The sequence below is a fragment of the Crinia signifera genome, chromosome 4 (genome assembly GCF_055691185.1).
Source record: "Crinia signifera chromosome 4, ASM5569118v1, whole genome shotgun sequence".
Lineage (NCBI taxonomy): Eukaryota > Metazoa > Chordata > Amphibia > Anura > Myobatrachidae > Crinia > Crinia signifera.
The window spans coordinates 288277752-288294700 of record NC_139220.1 but is presented as its reverse complement, the minus strand read 5'-3'; the positions used below and the strand labels follow the sequence as shown (position 1 = coordinate 288294700).

Sequence of the window (16949 nt, the reverse complement as noted above, 5' to 3'; positions counted from 1 at the left end):
TCTGTCAGAATCAACTTAGGTCTACAGTCATTAGGTCGACCCCACTAGGTCGACTGGCAGGAAGGTCGACCTGACTTAAGGTCGACATGGGCCAAGGTCGACATGACTTAAGGTCAAATTTGCATAAAGGTCGACATGAGGAAGGTCGACTGGTCATAAGGTCGACATGGATTTTTCACTGTTTTTTTGATCCGAATGTCGACACAGTCGACATGGACACAGTTGGCAATGAGAATCGGACCCTCGCATCGCTCGCTTCGCTCGCAATGCTTCGGGCACGGTGCCTCGCTGCGCTCGGCACACTATTTTATTCTCCCACCACGCCCTAGTGGATGGTAGGGCATGAAATACCGCCTGTCGGCACATGTCGGCTCAAAAAACAGTGAAAAACCCATGTCGACCTTATGACCAGTCGACCTTCCTCATGTCGACCTTTATGCAAATTCGACCTTAAGTCATGTCGACCTTGGCCCATGTCGACCTTAAGTCAGGTCGACCTTCCTGCCAGTCGACCTAGTGGGGTCGACCTAATGACTGTAGACCTAAGTTCATTCTGACAGATGACCGCATCCCGTTGGTGGTGGGAACAAGAAAGAGCGAAGGGGGGAAGGGTGCGAGCAGGAGTGATAGAGTGTCACAAGACAGAGAGAGAAAGAGGGGAGTTTTAGGAAGAGGAAGAGAGAGGGTTGGTGAGAGAAAGGTAGAAAAACTATAAGAGGTAGAGAGACTGTCAGAGAGAGAGAGTTAGAATCAGATGGAAGTTGAACTTGTCAGGGGTAGTGAGAGAGAGGGAGTGTCAGAGAAGGAGTGATACATTGTCGGGGTAGAGAGATTGTGTCAGGGGGTAGATGAGAGAGGGTGTCAGGGATAGAGAGTAAAAGTGAGAGAGAGACAGTGTCAGAGAGAGAGAGACTGTGTCAGGAAAAGAGTAAGTTGGTGTCAGGTAGAGAGAGAGGAGTAAGAGAAAGAGCGTGTTATGGAGAAAGAGAAGGGGAGAGAGTGAGGAAGGTGAAGTGAGCAGAAGAGACACTACCTGAATGCAGGACAGGGCAAGGGGTCATAGATGGATGGATGGGGGAGGGCATAGACAGACCCGGACATGGGAGAACAGATGGATGGCCAGAGCACCATATGAGTACATAGATGGACAGATGGGGAGGAGGTGGGAGCCTAGATGAACAAACGGACTGGATCTCACCATCAGCAGGACTGTGTGGCAATGTCGAAACATTAACAGTCTGCATCCATCAGCCGCACATCACCTTATGCTTATGGGTTCTCTTTAAGAAGAGGGTCCGGGCACATATTGATGGTGGCTCTTCCTCCCACCTCCTCCTTCTCCCTTTCAAGAAGTAAACAGCTGGTATCCACCAGATGCGTTTCGCTGTATAAACAGCTTTTTCAAGGTGTGTCTTGAAAAAGCTATTTATACAGTGAAACGCGTTGGTGGATTGGTGCTACACAATAGTGACACCCAAACCTTGCTTTCCCCTGATGACCAGAAAGGAACTCAAACCTATCTACAAATACTTACGGGTTCTGTGTACCAGGAGAGCATCCTCAACCATCTGGCTACTAGTGAGACTGGCATATTCAACTTGCTGACACCATACAGCTCCTGCCATCCCACTGTAAGGAACGCCACCTCGCCATTTATTGGAGGATCCTGGAAAACGTTGGTACCAACAGACTGCCACATTCCCTACCATTCATCCCAATTTGGTTGGACGTTAACCCCGGGCTGTGCCTCAGTGCCCAGTCTGGCAAACCCGGAAAATTCTCGGGATTGCCACTGTTTAGAGCCCCCCTCCCCTCTGGGTTTTCTAATGACGTCTCCGGCTTATGACAAGCTGTCTGCCGGGGGGCAGGGATGGGGCGCCGGGGTGCAGGGCCGGGCAGCGACTGATTGACACTTCAGTGGTGCTGCTCGAACCCGGGGAGACAGTGGTAGGTTTTTTTTAGGGAGCGCTCCCCATAAAAAACTCGCCCAGTGGGGAGCGCTTCCTAAAAAAAAACACCACTGAAGGGGTTAATACTCCATTGGATAGGTGAAAATCAGAGGACATGGGTGACTATTTATCCCTAATGCACCATTACTCTTTTTAATAAATTTTATTATAAATTGTTTTCTTTTTAATTGTTGAGCATGTTATATATGTAAAAATTCTTTGAAAATGTGTTTATTAAATAGACAGTAATTTTTATTGGTTAATCCCATTATTCTTTTATTGTTTAGCGCAGCATACCACTCATCCTTTTTTTTTTTTTTACATATTTATCGTTTATAGGGTTTGTCAACACTTATTTTATTGCTGCTGCTGCTTGAGTAAAACCATCCATTCCGACCAGCGCCCCAATCCGATATCTTGATTTCACATTCCTGCATTCCCTCTGTGTATCTGAATAGATGCTGTGCGCATGAACACAGTGGGGCCTTATTCTGATTCATATGCTCCCCCACGCATTCGCACAGGGGAGCTATGTTTTCCTTATGTGCATGCGCATTTCTGCAAATGTGTCCCGTTCGCACCTAGCAGTGCGGGCATGGGGCGGTGGCGAAGGGCTGCCCCCATAGGAACTCCCATCGTTTCGTGGGTGTTCCCATTAAAACACTGGGCGTTTCCATGGAAATGACAAATTAGGCAGTGACGCGGTTGCCGGGGGCGAACAGCTGACATCAGCAGATATCAGCTGCCCGCACTGTTCCCATACAGGGAGCATGCACAGCTACGACACCAGAGAGTGTCTTAATTTTACATGCACCTTCCATGATTTGGCCCCCGCACCCAAGGCTGCGAATGGATATTTATGCAAAACATCCATTTGCAGCCATGTGGGGGTATTCGCTGAGTGAGGGGGGGGGACGGGGGACAGGTGGCTGTGTGAGCGGCGTTTCATCCACATGCAACGCTGCAAATTTAGCAGTGTTGCATGTGGACCAGAATGAGGTCTAGGGCCAAATGTAATAGGGTTTCAGAAAGTGAGAGATTTTGGGAGAGTTTTCCCATGTTTTTTAAAGAAGCAATCAATTACATGGCAAAATCAACCTGGTTTTGCAGTTTAATTGATTGCTGCTTTAAAAAACATGGGAAAACTCTCCCAAAATCTCTCACTTTCTGAAACTCTCACCCTATTACATTTGGCCCCTAGAGTCTATCTGATGCTGCTCTGCTAGTGTTTGATGAGGGGGGAGGTGGGGGGGGACTCCCCCACCACAGGATACTGCCAGCCAAGAGTGGGAAGCAGGACAGTCCCCAAAAACCGGGACTGTCCAGTGAAAATCGGCCAGTTGGGAGGTATGTAGAAGTGTTATGCACTAAAGTCCACTCACTTCTTTCTGATCTTCATATGCTGTTCTGTGTATTGAATTTATTAAACAATAAAACATTACGTTACCTATTTATTATACACAGATTTTATTCTTCCAGCAGTTTATTTCAATTATATCAGCAACACAGACAAATATTTTTACTGGTTCATTTTTTATTTTTTTACACCTTTAGTGCAAAACCAGTAGTGCTACAGCCCCAGCGACCAGTATATCTCACCTCACACTGACTGACTTTTCATGGAGACACAGGCAGATTTATCAGAGCTTGGAGAGAGATAAAGTGGAGAACGATCAAGTGCGCACCAACCAACATCTGACATTTTACATGCTGTTTGCAAAATGACAGAAGCTGATTGTTTGGTACGTATCTCTCTCCAAGCTTTGATACATCTCTCCCTTAGGTCTTAAGGCCTCCATACACTAGTACTATATGACCCTTTTCAAAGTGCCACATCGTACGTGACTTACTTCGGATTGCAATCCGATGCGTGGCCCCGTGTGCGTACGATATAGAGATCATCATGGCTGGTACAAGGATTTGTCGTATCACGCAGCCTTGGCAGTTTGGAATAGGGGGGTTAATTAAAAAATAAAACACCAAAAAGTGCAATATAACATGCAATTGTATGGGAAACGCGGTTCTAGACTGCACACCCTGACTGCAGCCTGAGGTGTTACCTTGCCGAGAATCAAATAACGTGCAAATTTACAGGACAGATTACTGCATCATAATAGTTTTGGATGAAGCTTCACAAGACAGACTTTGATAATGGATCCATTTATACATTAGCATCATGTATCCCTTAGAGGATCTTCTCACAGATGGCGTAGTTTTCACCAGCGCAGGGGGCATCGTTCCATTTCCCATAGTCCCTCAGTTGAACGCAGTGTTCTCCGTCTTTATTGTCTGGGTTTCCCGGCTTCCAGTCGCTGTGAGAGATAAACAAGTACACAACATTGTAGTGTAATACCGTTCTGCCTCACTGATCGGCGGGATTCCCCCCATTACCTCTATATACTGACATCTGTGGAGGTCACAGTTACTCATCCTATGTTCATGGTATATTAGATCTAGATATATTAGATAGGGGTTACCCGATTTTTTAAAACCAGCCTCAGGCTCCAGGGCCAGTTCCCAAAATACGGGGGATAAAATGACTAGGGGTCCCCCGTATTTTAAGAACCAGCCCCAGACCCAACCAGCCAGCAGGGTAATGCCACAGCCGGGGGGGGAGACTTTTTATACAAGTCACCCCGGCCAAAGCATTAACCCTACCGACCAGTCAGCCTGGCCAGGGTTCCTGGGGAAGTGGGACCCCCCCCCCCCTCAGGGATTTACCTGGCCAGGCTGAAGCCTGGTACTGTCCTCGATGCCCCTGGGCAGTGGGCATCGAGCTGATTGGAGTGTAAAAAAAAGACTTGGAGAACCACAAGTCCCAGCATGCGGGGCATTAAAGGGCCCGCTGGCACTTGTAGTACAAGAAATAGTTAAATAAACACACACTGACACACATGAGAAATAAAACTTTAATACATACATTACACATTCCGGGGTCCGGGGCTCCAGGGCTGAAGAGTCCGGGGCCTTGGGTCCCGGGCTCCATAGGGGTACCTGTGGAAGAAAATCCTACTCACCAAGGTCCTCCGGCGAAGATCCCATCCTCTTCTTTCCGCTGTAGTCCAGGTCTTCTTTAGAAAAAAAAAAATGCGACTATTCCACCTGGTACCCGCTCACGGACTAACCGGAGAGACGCCGATGTTTAATCTTCAGCGCATCGCCTCCGAATGATTCTATTCAATCAGGAGCCAAATTTCTTGGCTTGCCGCTGCCCGATGCCTCCTGCCCACATTGGTGGGTGTGAACGGGATGGTGAACTAGAAGTTTGCCGTGCCCACTCACACCCAGCATATGCACATTTGCAGATATATGCATGCGCATGTGCATTAGAAAACATCGCGTTCTAACGGGGGAATGAATAAACCAGAATCAGGCCCTATATGTCCATTGGTGATACACCTCCTTTTTTAAATAAAAGGGTGTGTGGCCAAGGGGGGGGGGGGGGGGGTAATTAGGCCACGGCCCTGACTTTGTCATAATATTTTTTTTTATTAGTGTGGCCAGTCCCCGGAATCTCGGGATTGAAAAAACGCCCCGGAATTGGCATCCCTAGTCTCACTATGCCTTCCCTAGTGAACTGCATCTCACTGCGCCTACATCTCTTGCTGTGGCCTGTCCTGGTCATCCAATATATAAAAGCGAAAATCTGTCCTTCTGTCTGGGAGATAAATCATTCAATGGTTGGCGCTTACTTGCTTGCTAGGCCGCTTGAGTACGCTGCCTAGCAAGCGGGTCTGAATTAGGAAGAGTTATCAGAAGCTTTACACTTACCATATGGGGGTTGGTGGGGGGGGGGGTCAGGTGCTGCTGCTGCTTTCTCTACCTTTCCCTTTTAACTCACCATGTTCTTCTATTGGGGCTTAAGCTTCAAAATGAGGACCGCCCCGAATGCACATCGCTTGTATGCTGCGTGGAAGCACCACTTTCCTCTTTAGCATTTCTTGACTGGTATCCTTACCCAGAAGGCACTGGGAGTACTGAGAGCACGCAAGTGCTCAGTCAACGTGCATCTCCCCACTCTCCCATCTTCCCTCTTTCCAGGTATCACTGGCATGCTGAAGTTAAGTTAAAGTAGCTGGGGCCCATTTGAACCTCAAGGCCCGGTATGTGTGTCCCATTTGACCCCCCGTGTTGCTAGGCCTGCTGTTAGTTCCACCTTTGACACAGCACAGCACCCATCACCCAGCAGGACACATACCAGCAGCAGCCTGCAACACCCATCACCTCTCACTCATAGCAATACTCATCCACAAAGATTTTTTAAATGGGGACATTGCACGTCTTTGGTGTGCACTCAAAAAACGAGCTTGACTTTGCTGGGAAGTGGAGGTTTCACTCAATAGTATCCCCAATTCAAATTGCCCTACACAGTAGTGTAACCTCATTCACATTACACCGCACAATAGTGTCCCTTATTCACATTATGCCACACAGTAAGGCCCTTTATTCATGCTACGCAACACAAAAGTGGACATTATACACATAAAGCCATACAGTAGTGCCCCTTACACATTATGCCCACATTATTTTGACATGTGGAGTTTGCATCAGTTTTGTTATATTAAATAAGATTTCCTTTGCCTCAGGGGGCAATATTTAAAATGTAAAAAAAAAAAACATACCTAAAAGATGTTGATGATAAAGTTGTTCCATCAACCCATATGAACACGTTTTCAGTTTCCAAATCAGTCAGACCAATCCAATAATGTCTAGGGGTCATATGGGAATTTAAGAATTCCTACATTAAAAAAAACAACAGTTGCAGTATTGTAGAGAAGTGGAGAGTCTGTTAGGTCCGAATTCCAGATGAAGGAAGCAACACATCGAGCGTCTTGGAGGCCGGAGTGAGAGGAAGTAGGCAGTTGGCAGGAGCCGAGGTACAGTATGTATCTATGGAGAGGAAGATGAACCGGGCAGCAGCTTTGAGGGTAGATTGGAGTGGAGAGAGAATTTGTCAGAGAGGCCAGAAAGGAGGAGATTACAGTAATCGAATCTGGTGATGACTAGTGAGGGGATGAGTGTCTTGGAACTTCCTGGGTGAGGAATGGACTAATCCTAGAAATATTTTTGAGTAGAAATGGCAGGACTGTGAGAGGTGCTGAATGTGTGGTGTGAAGGAAAGGAATCAAGGATAACTCCAAAACAGCCTACTTTTAGCCTAGAGGAGAACATAGGGGGTTTTTCTGGTTCACTCCTTCTGGCTAATTCCTTCTTAGATGGACAAAACCATGTGCATTGCGGGGGGGGGGGGGGCAGATGTAACAGGTGCAGAGAGAATTAGATTTGGGGGAGTTATTTTGTTTCTGTGCAGGGTAAATACTGACTGCTTTATTTTTACACTGCAATATAGATCTCACTTTGAAGTAAAACCCCACCCAAATCTAACTCTCTCTGCACATGTTACATCTGCCCCACCTGCAGTGCACATGTTTTTGTCCATCTAAGAAGGAATTTGCCAGTAGGAGTAAACCAGAATAACCCCCATAGTGCCATCAATAGGTAACGAATATGTGGGAGGGTGGGAAGATGATCAGCTCAGATTTTCAGCACAGCAATGATGGGAAAACCGCTGGGTTGAAAATCACTAAGTGCATACACACTGGGCCTTATTCTAGTTCACTCTTTCTGACAAAATCCTTCTTAGATGGACAAAACCATGTGCACTGCAGGTGGGGCAGATGTAACATGTGCAGAGAGAATTAGATTTGGGTGGGGTTTTACTTCAAAGAGATCTACAGTATATTGCAGTGTAAAAATAAAGCAGCCAGTATTTACCCTGCACAGAAACAAAATAACTCACCCAAATCTAATTCTCTCTGCACATTTTACATCTGCCCCCCTGCAGTGCACATGGTTTTGTCCATCTAAGAAGGATTTTGTCAGAAAGAGTGAACTAGAATAATGCCCACTGAGCGACCTTTGCCCACTCAAGCAAATTTTGCAGGGGTGGATGGCTTTCCATAGCAGGACACTATGGAAAGCCGTCCACCCCATCAATCATCTGCTGGTAATACCAGTCAATGAGCGGTGGCAGACAGTGATGATTCGGGAGCAAGCATCAGCGCAGATGAAAGCAGCTCAAACAGCAAAACTGAGCTGGCTTCAGCTAAAAATTGTCCCGTGTGTATGGGTCTTTAACCCCTTCCCGACATTGCCTTTTATGCTAATTTTTTTTTTTTTCCTCCTTGCGTTCAAATAAGCGTAACTTTTTTAATTTTCCGGCTATATAGACACATGAGGGCTTTTTTTTTGCGGGACAAGTTTTACTTTGTAATGGTACCATTTACTATACCGTATAATATTCTGGGGAATCAGGAAATAATTCAATGTGGGGTAAAAAAAAAAAACAAACGCCATTCCACAATTTTGCGCTGGTTACGGTTTTTTTGGAGTTCATAGTTCGTTTAAAATGATGGGTTATCTTTATTCTATGGGTCGTTACGATTCTGGTGATACCAAACTTATATAGTTTTCGTTATGTTTTACCACTAAAAAAAAAAAATCGCAACTTTTACGGTTTTTCTAATTTGCGTTGCGTCGCCATGTTCTGCGGCTTATAACTTTTTTATTTTTCCACCTACGGACCTGGGTGAGGGCTCATTTTTTGCGGGCTGAAGTGTACTTTTTAATTAATTTAATTATGGGATATGGGCGACTTTCTGATCTCTTTTAGTTATTTTTTTTTGGGTACGCGATGCGACCAAAAAACGTAGTTTTGGCGTTTGGAATTATTTTCCGTTTACGCCTTTAACCGTGTGGGATAACTAATGTTATATTTTAATAGATCGGACTTTTAGGAACGCGGCGATACCAAATATGTTTATTTTTTTTTATTTTTTATTTTTTTTTATTTGTGAAATGGGGAAAGGGGGGTGATTTGAACTTTTAATATTTTTTTATTTTTTTTTATTTTTAAACTTTATTTTTTTTTTTTTTTTACTTTTACTACAAGGCCCCCTAGTGTACTTGACCACTAGGGGGCGCGATCGCCTGTACTAGGTTCAGCCATAGAGCTCTATGGCTGAACGTAGTGATTTTATGCACTTCCTATTACATCCTGCCTGAGGCAGGATGTAATAGGTATGCATACACGGCCAGCACAGGGGTCTACATTAGACCCCTGGCTACCATGGCAACCGATCGGCACCCTCCGATCTCGCTGCGGGGGGCCCCGATCGGCGCCGGAGGGGGGCGCCCCCCCTCCGATCAGCTATTTAAGCACTGCGGTCGCTTTGCCCGCGGTGCTTAAAGGGTTAAACGGCCACGATCGGTGAACTCGCCGCTCGTGGCCGTGAGAGCAGGGACCTGGCTGTAATATACAGCCATTACCTGCTCTCTTTCAAGCCAGCTCACTCCGTGAGCTGGCTTGATTCCCCCTCAACCGACATATGACGTAAATGTACGTCATATGTCGGGAAGGGGTTAAACATGATAAGTTTGAGAAATTGCAGGGACATCCAAGAAGAGATAGCAGAAAAACAATTGGAGAAACTAGTCAGAATAAAGGGGAAGAGGTGAGGGGAGGACAGATATATTTGCGTATCGTCTGCATAGAGATGAAAGAACAAATGATCTCACCCAAAAAGGACATATAGGGTGGAATTCATATGTTAGCGTACCAGCAGCCAGCTGATGACACCCAGCGGAGCTATTCAACTGTTGTTCCATTTGAGTGCAATCAGCTGAAATAAGTAAAAAGTGACCCGTTTGAGCTCTGAAACTGGACTTTTGATTTGCTAACCCTGAAAAAAATTAGCACGGTCAGCAGCATCCACTGAATATTGCCACGTGATCTCCCGAGGGAGATCTGGTGGGTGAAATATAATTGAATTTCTGGCATAGAGACAGAAAAGGAGAGGTCCAAGAGCCTTGAGGGACACCTACTGTTAAGGTATATGTGGGGGGAGGACAGCCAGGATAAGGCAGTATCACACAGGCCAATAGAGGGTGCTCCACTGCGTTAAAAGAAGAGACATCAACGAGAATAAATGGAAAGTAGTGGCCCTTGGTTTTGGCAGCATAAAGCTCACAAACTTTCTCACAAATCCCACTACACATAGGGCCTTATTCTGCTTGGTGTGGTCCGTTCCGAATTCTTTCGAAGCGCATTTTTTAGCCTTCTGCGCATGCGTAGGCAACGCAATGCGCATGTGCAACGTAGTGTCTCACACTCGTTCTCGCCAATACGTCTAGAAATGTGCACCGAAGTGGCTCGGGAAATATGGGTGTAACATAGGCATCATGTGGGCGTACACAAGGGCGCGGTTTCAAAGTGGGCAAAACTGGGCGTAAATCTGGGCGTACACGTAGGAGTGCACAAAATGTGGTAGGCGTGCATTCGGACAGGACACCGACTGCAAGCGAACCAACACGCATGAAATATGCGGTGTCCATAAGCAAGTTTCAGTTTGCGGAGAGCACTTGTTCATGCGATAGGCATTCGGTTCGCCCAATTAATACACCCGCACCTGAAGCACTCTCAGCTGACCACAATACAATCCACTCCTCTACTCATTAGTGATTAATTACACTCTTTTCACAGCTTCAATTGGAACCACTAAGACAGGTAAAGGGGCAACAATGAAGTAATACCACTTAACATGATGTAAGGGTTAATCTAAAGTGCTAGTAATGTGTTTAATTAGCTATTAGGAATTAATTGATTACATTTAAAAATAATCAATGTGTTATGAGGTTGGCTAATTGGATAAGTGTGTCATGTTGCAGAAGCATGTGAGTAGTGAGGTTTGCGGAAATACACCAACTCGGTGCGTACGGTCAGCTTCCCGTCAGTTCGGACGCTGTAAGACCGTGCAGAATCTTTGTGTTCCCACCGCACACGAACGTTTGGATGTAGTCCGAAGACACTCCCTCTTCTTAGCGAGTCCGTCCAAAGGGATGTGGACGACCTGTGGGCGTGTGTTCTTAGAATGTCCACACGGCGTGGCGTTCGTTTATTTCCGAAAGAAGACGGAACAGACCACAAAAAACAGAATAAGGCCCATACAGTCAAGGGCGTAATTGCCATAGATGCAAGGGGTGCCGCTGCTATGGGGCCCAGAGCTGATGGGGGCCCATCTGTACTGTATAAGTAACTTACATTTATCACCGTCAGTTGCTAAACAGGGGACCCTTATAAACTTTTGCTATGGGGCCTATGAATATCGAGTTACACCCCTGCATACTGTGGTGTCATTTCCCTGGCTACAATAAGGCACGTAAAATGCCACTGTAGTGTAGAATGACAATTCTGTTTACAAACATGCCAACTTTCCAGCACCATCAGATATCAGATAGCAAAGCTCCACCTTAATAAGAACAATCCATACTGGTTATTAATCTATGGGATGTTAGGTACTGGGGTAGCGCCTAATATAAGAATGGAGGTAGAACAGCTCACCTGCTCCTTCTCACTGGTTATTAATCTATGGGATGTAAGGTACTGGGGCAGCGCGTAATATAAGAATGGAGGTAGAACCGCTCACCTGCTCCTTCTCACTGGTTATTAATCTATGGGATGTTAGGTACTGGGGCAGCGCGTAATATAAGAATGGAGGTAGAACCGCTCACCTGCTCCTTCTCACTGGTTATTAATCTATGGGATGTTAGGTACTGGGGCAGCGCCTAATATAAGAATGGAGGTAGAAAAGCTCACCTGCTCCTTCTCACTGGTTATTAATCTATGGGATGTTAGGTACTGGGGCAGCGCGTAATATAAGAATGGAGGTAGAACCGCTCACCTGCTCCTTCTCACTGGTTATTAATCTATGGGATGTTAGGTACTGGGGCAGCGCCTAATATAAGAATGGAGGTAGAACCGCTCACCTGCTCCTTCTCACTGGTTATTAATCTATGGGATGTTAGGTACTGGGGCAGCGCCTCATATAAGAATGGAGGTAGAACCGCTCACCTGCTCCTTCTCACTGGTTATTAATCTATGGGATGTTAGGTACTGGGGCAGCGCCTAATATAAGAATGGAGGTAGAACCGCTCACCTGCTCCTTCTCACTGGTTATTAATCTATGGGATGTTAGGTACTGGGGCAGCGCCTCATATAAGAATGGAGGTAGAACAGCTCACCTGCTCCTTCTCACTGGTTATTAATCTATGGGATGTTAGGTACTGGGGCAGCGCCTAATATAAGAATGGAGGTAGAACCGCTCACCTGCTCCTTCTCACTGGTTATTAATCTATGGGATGTAAGATACTGGGGCAGCGCGTAATATAAGAATGGAGGTAGAACCGCTCACCTGCTCCTTCTCACTGGTTATTAATCTATGGGATGTAAGGTACAGGGGCAGCGCCTAATATAAGAATGGAGGTAGAACCGCTCACCTGCTCCTTCTCACTGGTTATTAATCTATGGGATGTAAGGTACTGGGGCAGCGCGTAATATAAGAATGGAGGTAGAACCGCTCACCTGCTCCTTCTCACTGGTTATTATAGTCAGGTTGCTTTGCATCATTTTGCAGTCACTTTGAGCTGTTGCCCAGTTTTTTCTAGATGAAGTTAAGAGGTAGCAACTGTCCTCAAACTGCAGCCAGCCGCTGTCACAGGATCCGGCTGTAAACATACATAAAAGTTAGAAATAGATGGATATAATCACTTATGTACAGTAATGATAAACAACCAAAGTGTAAAGGCACTTTATTCACTGTTCTAATCTTAGGATTTGTGTAACATGGAATACAATCAATGGCATAATTATATGCTGGATATGGTAGAAACCGGTCAGCAGCTTTTTTATAGAAGACATCCATGTGTTCCCCATACTGCCGTGGAATAAATTTGACTGATGCATTGGCCGACTTTAAAGGCAGGTTCTGTGATACCGGGCTGAAATCCCTCAGGTGCTTACCAGATCCGATGGTGATGCTTGATGCAGTTGTTGGCACCTTTCTGCTTCCTGCCTGCTCTCTCTACTCACCCAAGTGTATGCATGCTGCTTCCTCCTCTAGAGGTAAGGTCACAGCATGCAGTCATGTGACTACTGACCTCACTCTGGCACTAACCCTTAAATCAGCCCAGAATATTTTGTCCTCTCTCTGACATCGGACAGGGTTCAGAATATAAGGCTGCATTGTTTTTCACCAGGGTTACATAGAAACATAGAATGTGATGGCAATTAAGAACCATTTGGCCCATCTAGTCTGCCCCTTTTTAAACCATATTTTACTATTAAACCCTATGGGGAAAATTTACTAAGAATACGGAAATTCGTATTCTTAATACAAATGCATATGACTGGCATTGCCGACATTTACAAATTCATATACATTTATAAATTACATTTACATTTACAAGTTCATAAATTACATTCACTGGCATTTACAAATTCATATTCCGAAGGAAAATTTAATAATCAATAGTATTTGACTGATTCGTATTTTCCGATGGCGTATGGATTCGTATTTTTAACCCCTTCCCGCCCGCGGACGTACCTGTACGTCACGGCAGCGGGGTAGTTCGCGCACCTTGCCGTACAGGTACGTCCCCGCTGTGTCATGTCGCCTTGTCAAGTGACAAGGCGACATAGTATAGATGGCTGCTGTCATCAACAGCAGCCGATCGTGTCAGTGCGCCCGCGGACCAATCAGAGTGGTCCCGCCCCGCCGATCGCTGTGATTGGTCAGTCAGTCCTGACTACACCAATCACAGCCTTTCTATTGTAAAAGGGGTGTTTTGCTTCTCTTCCCGGGCTCTAACCCTCTCACTGTGTTAGAGCCTTGGAAGGAGAAGCTGTGTCAGAGCTGTGTCAGAGTTTAGGCTGTGTTTAGGCTGTGTAAAATTGCGCTGATCACCACAATACCCCTGCCTATATCACCCTCCCTGTGGTCATCTGTGCAGGGATCACCCTCCCTGTGGTCACCCCTGCCTATATCACCCTCCCTGTGGTCATCTGTGCAGGGATCACCCTCCCTGTGGTAACCCCTGCCTATATCACCCTCCCTGTGGTCATCTGTGCAGGGATCACCCTCCCTGTGGTCACCCCTGCCTATATCACCCTCCCTGTGGTCATCTGTGCTGGGATCACCCTCCCTGTGGTCACCCCTGCCTATATCACCCTCCCTGTGGTCATCTGTGCAGGGATCACCCTCCCTGTGGTCACCCCTGCCTATATCACCCTCCCTGTGGTCATCTGTGCAGGGATCACCCTCCCTGTGGTCACCCCTGCCTATATCACCCTCCCTGTGGTCATCTGTGCAGGGATCACCCTCCCTGTGGTCATCTGTGCTGTGATCACCCTCCCTGTGGTCATCTGTGCTGGGATCACCCTCCCTGTGGTCATCTGTGCTGTGATCACCCTCCCTGTAGTCACCACCTAATTTTGTGTGTTGTGATCCGTATAATTTTTCTGTACCTTATCCGTACACCATAATTTTTCTGTGCGTTATTCGTACCCCATAATTTTTCGGTGCATTTGTACCCCATAATTTTTTATGTGCGTTACTCGTACCCCATAATTTTTCTGTGCATTTGTACCCCATAATTTTTTCTGTGCGTTATTCGTACCCCATAATTTTTCGGTGCATTTGTACCCCATAATTTTTTCTGTGCGTTACTCGTACCCCATAATTTTTCGGTGCATTTGTACCCCATAATTTTTTCTGTGCGTTATTCGTACCCCATAATTTTTCGGTGCATTTGTACCCCATAATTTTTTCTGTGCGTTACTTGTACACCATAATTTTTCAGTGCATTTGTACCCCATAATTTTTCAGTGCATTCGCACACCATAATTTTTGCAGTGCATTTGCACATTGTCAGTGCTACAAAACCCCACACGTGTTGAAGCACCTCATAAATACATACACCAATAAAACTATGGCCCAACGAACATATACTGCCGAGGAGGCATACGCGTTTCTGGCCTCTGAAACTGAGTCTGCTAGCGAGGATGAGACAAATTTCCGTTTGTCATCCTCTTCATCATCTAGTGACTCTGATGAACCCCCGAGGAGGCAACGCAGGACTCCCACTGCAGTAGTCGAGTCCTCTGACCCCACATGGACAACCCCTGAAAACTACGTACCCCAGGTCCCTGAGTTCACAGGGAATCCAGGAATACAATTTAATTCAGCAGGGTTCAGAGAGCTGGACTTTTTAAAAAAAAATTTTAGTGATGATTTAGTTGATCTAATGGTCACCCAGACTAATGTTTATGCCCAACAATTTATTGAGCAAAACCCCACCTCTAATTATGCCCAGCCCCGCAAGTGGACCCCTGTACATAAAAATGAAATGGTTATATTTTGGGGCCTTGTACTGTGCATGGGGCTAGTGAAGAAGCCCACGATTAGGTCCTACTGGAGCACAGACATCTTATACAATACACCAATGTTCCGTGTGGCTATGTCAAGGACCCGCTTCGAAGCGATCCTTAGGTTTCTCCATTATAGGGATAATGCACAGTGCCCACCCCGGGATGACCCCAATTATGACCGGTTATATAAACTTAGACCCCTAATAGACCATTTTAGTACCAAGTTTGCCCAGGCATACATCCCCGAGAAGCACATTTCAATAGATGAGTCCCTGGTACATTTCAAAGGGAGGCTCCAATTCCGCCAGTACCTGCCAAGTAAGAGGGCAAGGTATGGCGTGAAGATGTACAAGCTGTGTGAGAGTACATCAGGGTACACACACAAATTTAGGATATATGAAGGTAGAGACACAAAAATAGACCCCCCACAATGCCCCCCCTTACTCGGAATTAGTGGGAAGATAGTGTGGGATTTGGTGCACCCACTGCTGGACCAGGGATACCACCTGTACCTGGATAATTTCTATACCAGCGTCCCACTATTCAAAAGCCTCGCTTCCAGAAGTACTGTGGCATGCGGCACTGCACGGAAAAATAATAGAAGCCTCCCTAGGTCGCTGCTTGGGCAAACACTTAGAAGGGGCGAGAGCAGGGCATTATGCAGCGACAATGTACTGTGTGTCAAGTATAGGGACAAGAGAGATGTCCTTATCTTGACAACAGTGCATGGCCATAGCAGCACCCCCACAGTGCGGGGCACAAGTACCGAAACTACAAAACATAACTGCATTTTGGATTATAATAGGTACATGGGGGGGGGTCGACCTGTCAGATCAAGTGCTGAAGCCTTACAGTGCTATGAGAAAAACAAGGTTCTGGTATAAAAAATTAGCTGTACACATAGTACAAATGGCACTGTACAACGCATTTGTACTACATCGATGTGCAGGCCAAAGGGGGACATTCCTGGAGTACCAAGAGGCAGTAATAAAGGCCCTTATTTTTGGCAACCAGGAACAGGGGGGCCCTAGTACTTCTGGAAGCGAGGCCTCGCGAATTGTACCAGGGCAACATTTTCCGAGTGAAGTCCCCCACACTGGAAAGAAAGGAAGGTCCCAGAAACGATGTAGAGTATGCTACAAAAAGGGGATAAGAAAGGACACAACTTACCATTGTGAAACCTGCCCCACACAACCAGGCTTGTGTATCAAAGATTGTTTTAAGATATATCACACTTCCCTTGAATTTTAATGTACTCCACACAGCTTGTACAAAGAGCCGCATGCCATTACCTTCCCTTCTGAGTCTTGCCATGTGTCCAAACAGAAATTTACAAACACATATATGCTATTGCCATACTCAGGAGAAAAAGCACCCCATAATATGTTACACAATTTCTCCTATTAACCCTTGTGAAAATGGCACATTTTGATCTAAAGTTACATATTAATGTAAAAAATTAGTTTTTTTTTTATTTTCACAGCCCATAACAATTTGACAAAACACCAGTGGGGTCAAAATGCTCACTACGGCCGTAAGTGAGTTCCATGAGGGGGGCTAGTAACAAAAAGGTATCACTTGCTTGGGATTTCCACTGCACAGGTACAATATGGGCTCTGCAAATGCAAGATGGCGCCCGAAAACCATTCCAGCAAACTCTGTGATAAAATGGCACTCCTTCCCTTCTGAAGCATGCTGTCTGCCCAAATAGCGTTTTACAACCATATATGGGGTAT

General features: G+C 45.9%; 1 protein-coding gene across 3 annotated transcripts in view; it reads right to left on the bottom strand.

The window, feature by feature from the left end:
* Positions 1–3414: 3414 nt before the first annotated feature.
* LOC146072689 (low affinity immunoglobulin epsilon Fc receptor-like) overlaps positions 3415–16949 on the bottom strand; it is a 31100-nt gene continuing 17565 nt past the window's right edge. For 2 of the 3 annotated variants that reach the window (XM_083179883.1, XM_083179884.1), the window contains exons 5-7: positions 12370–12512; positions 6572–6687; positions 3415–4261 (exon numbers count right to left, since the gene is read on the bottom strand). In XM_083179883.1, the coding sequence (XP_083036009.1) occupies positions 4135–4261; positions 6572–6687; positions 12370–12512 (386 nt within the window). In that variant the 3' untranslated portion in view covers positions 3415–4134. The remainder of the gene's footprint in view (positions 4262–6571; positions 6688–12369; positions 12513–16949) is intronic. The other variant, XM_083179885.1, reaches the window with a different exon arrangement.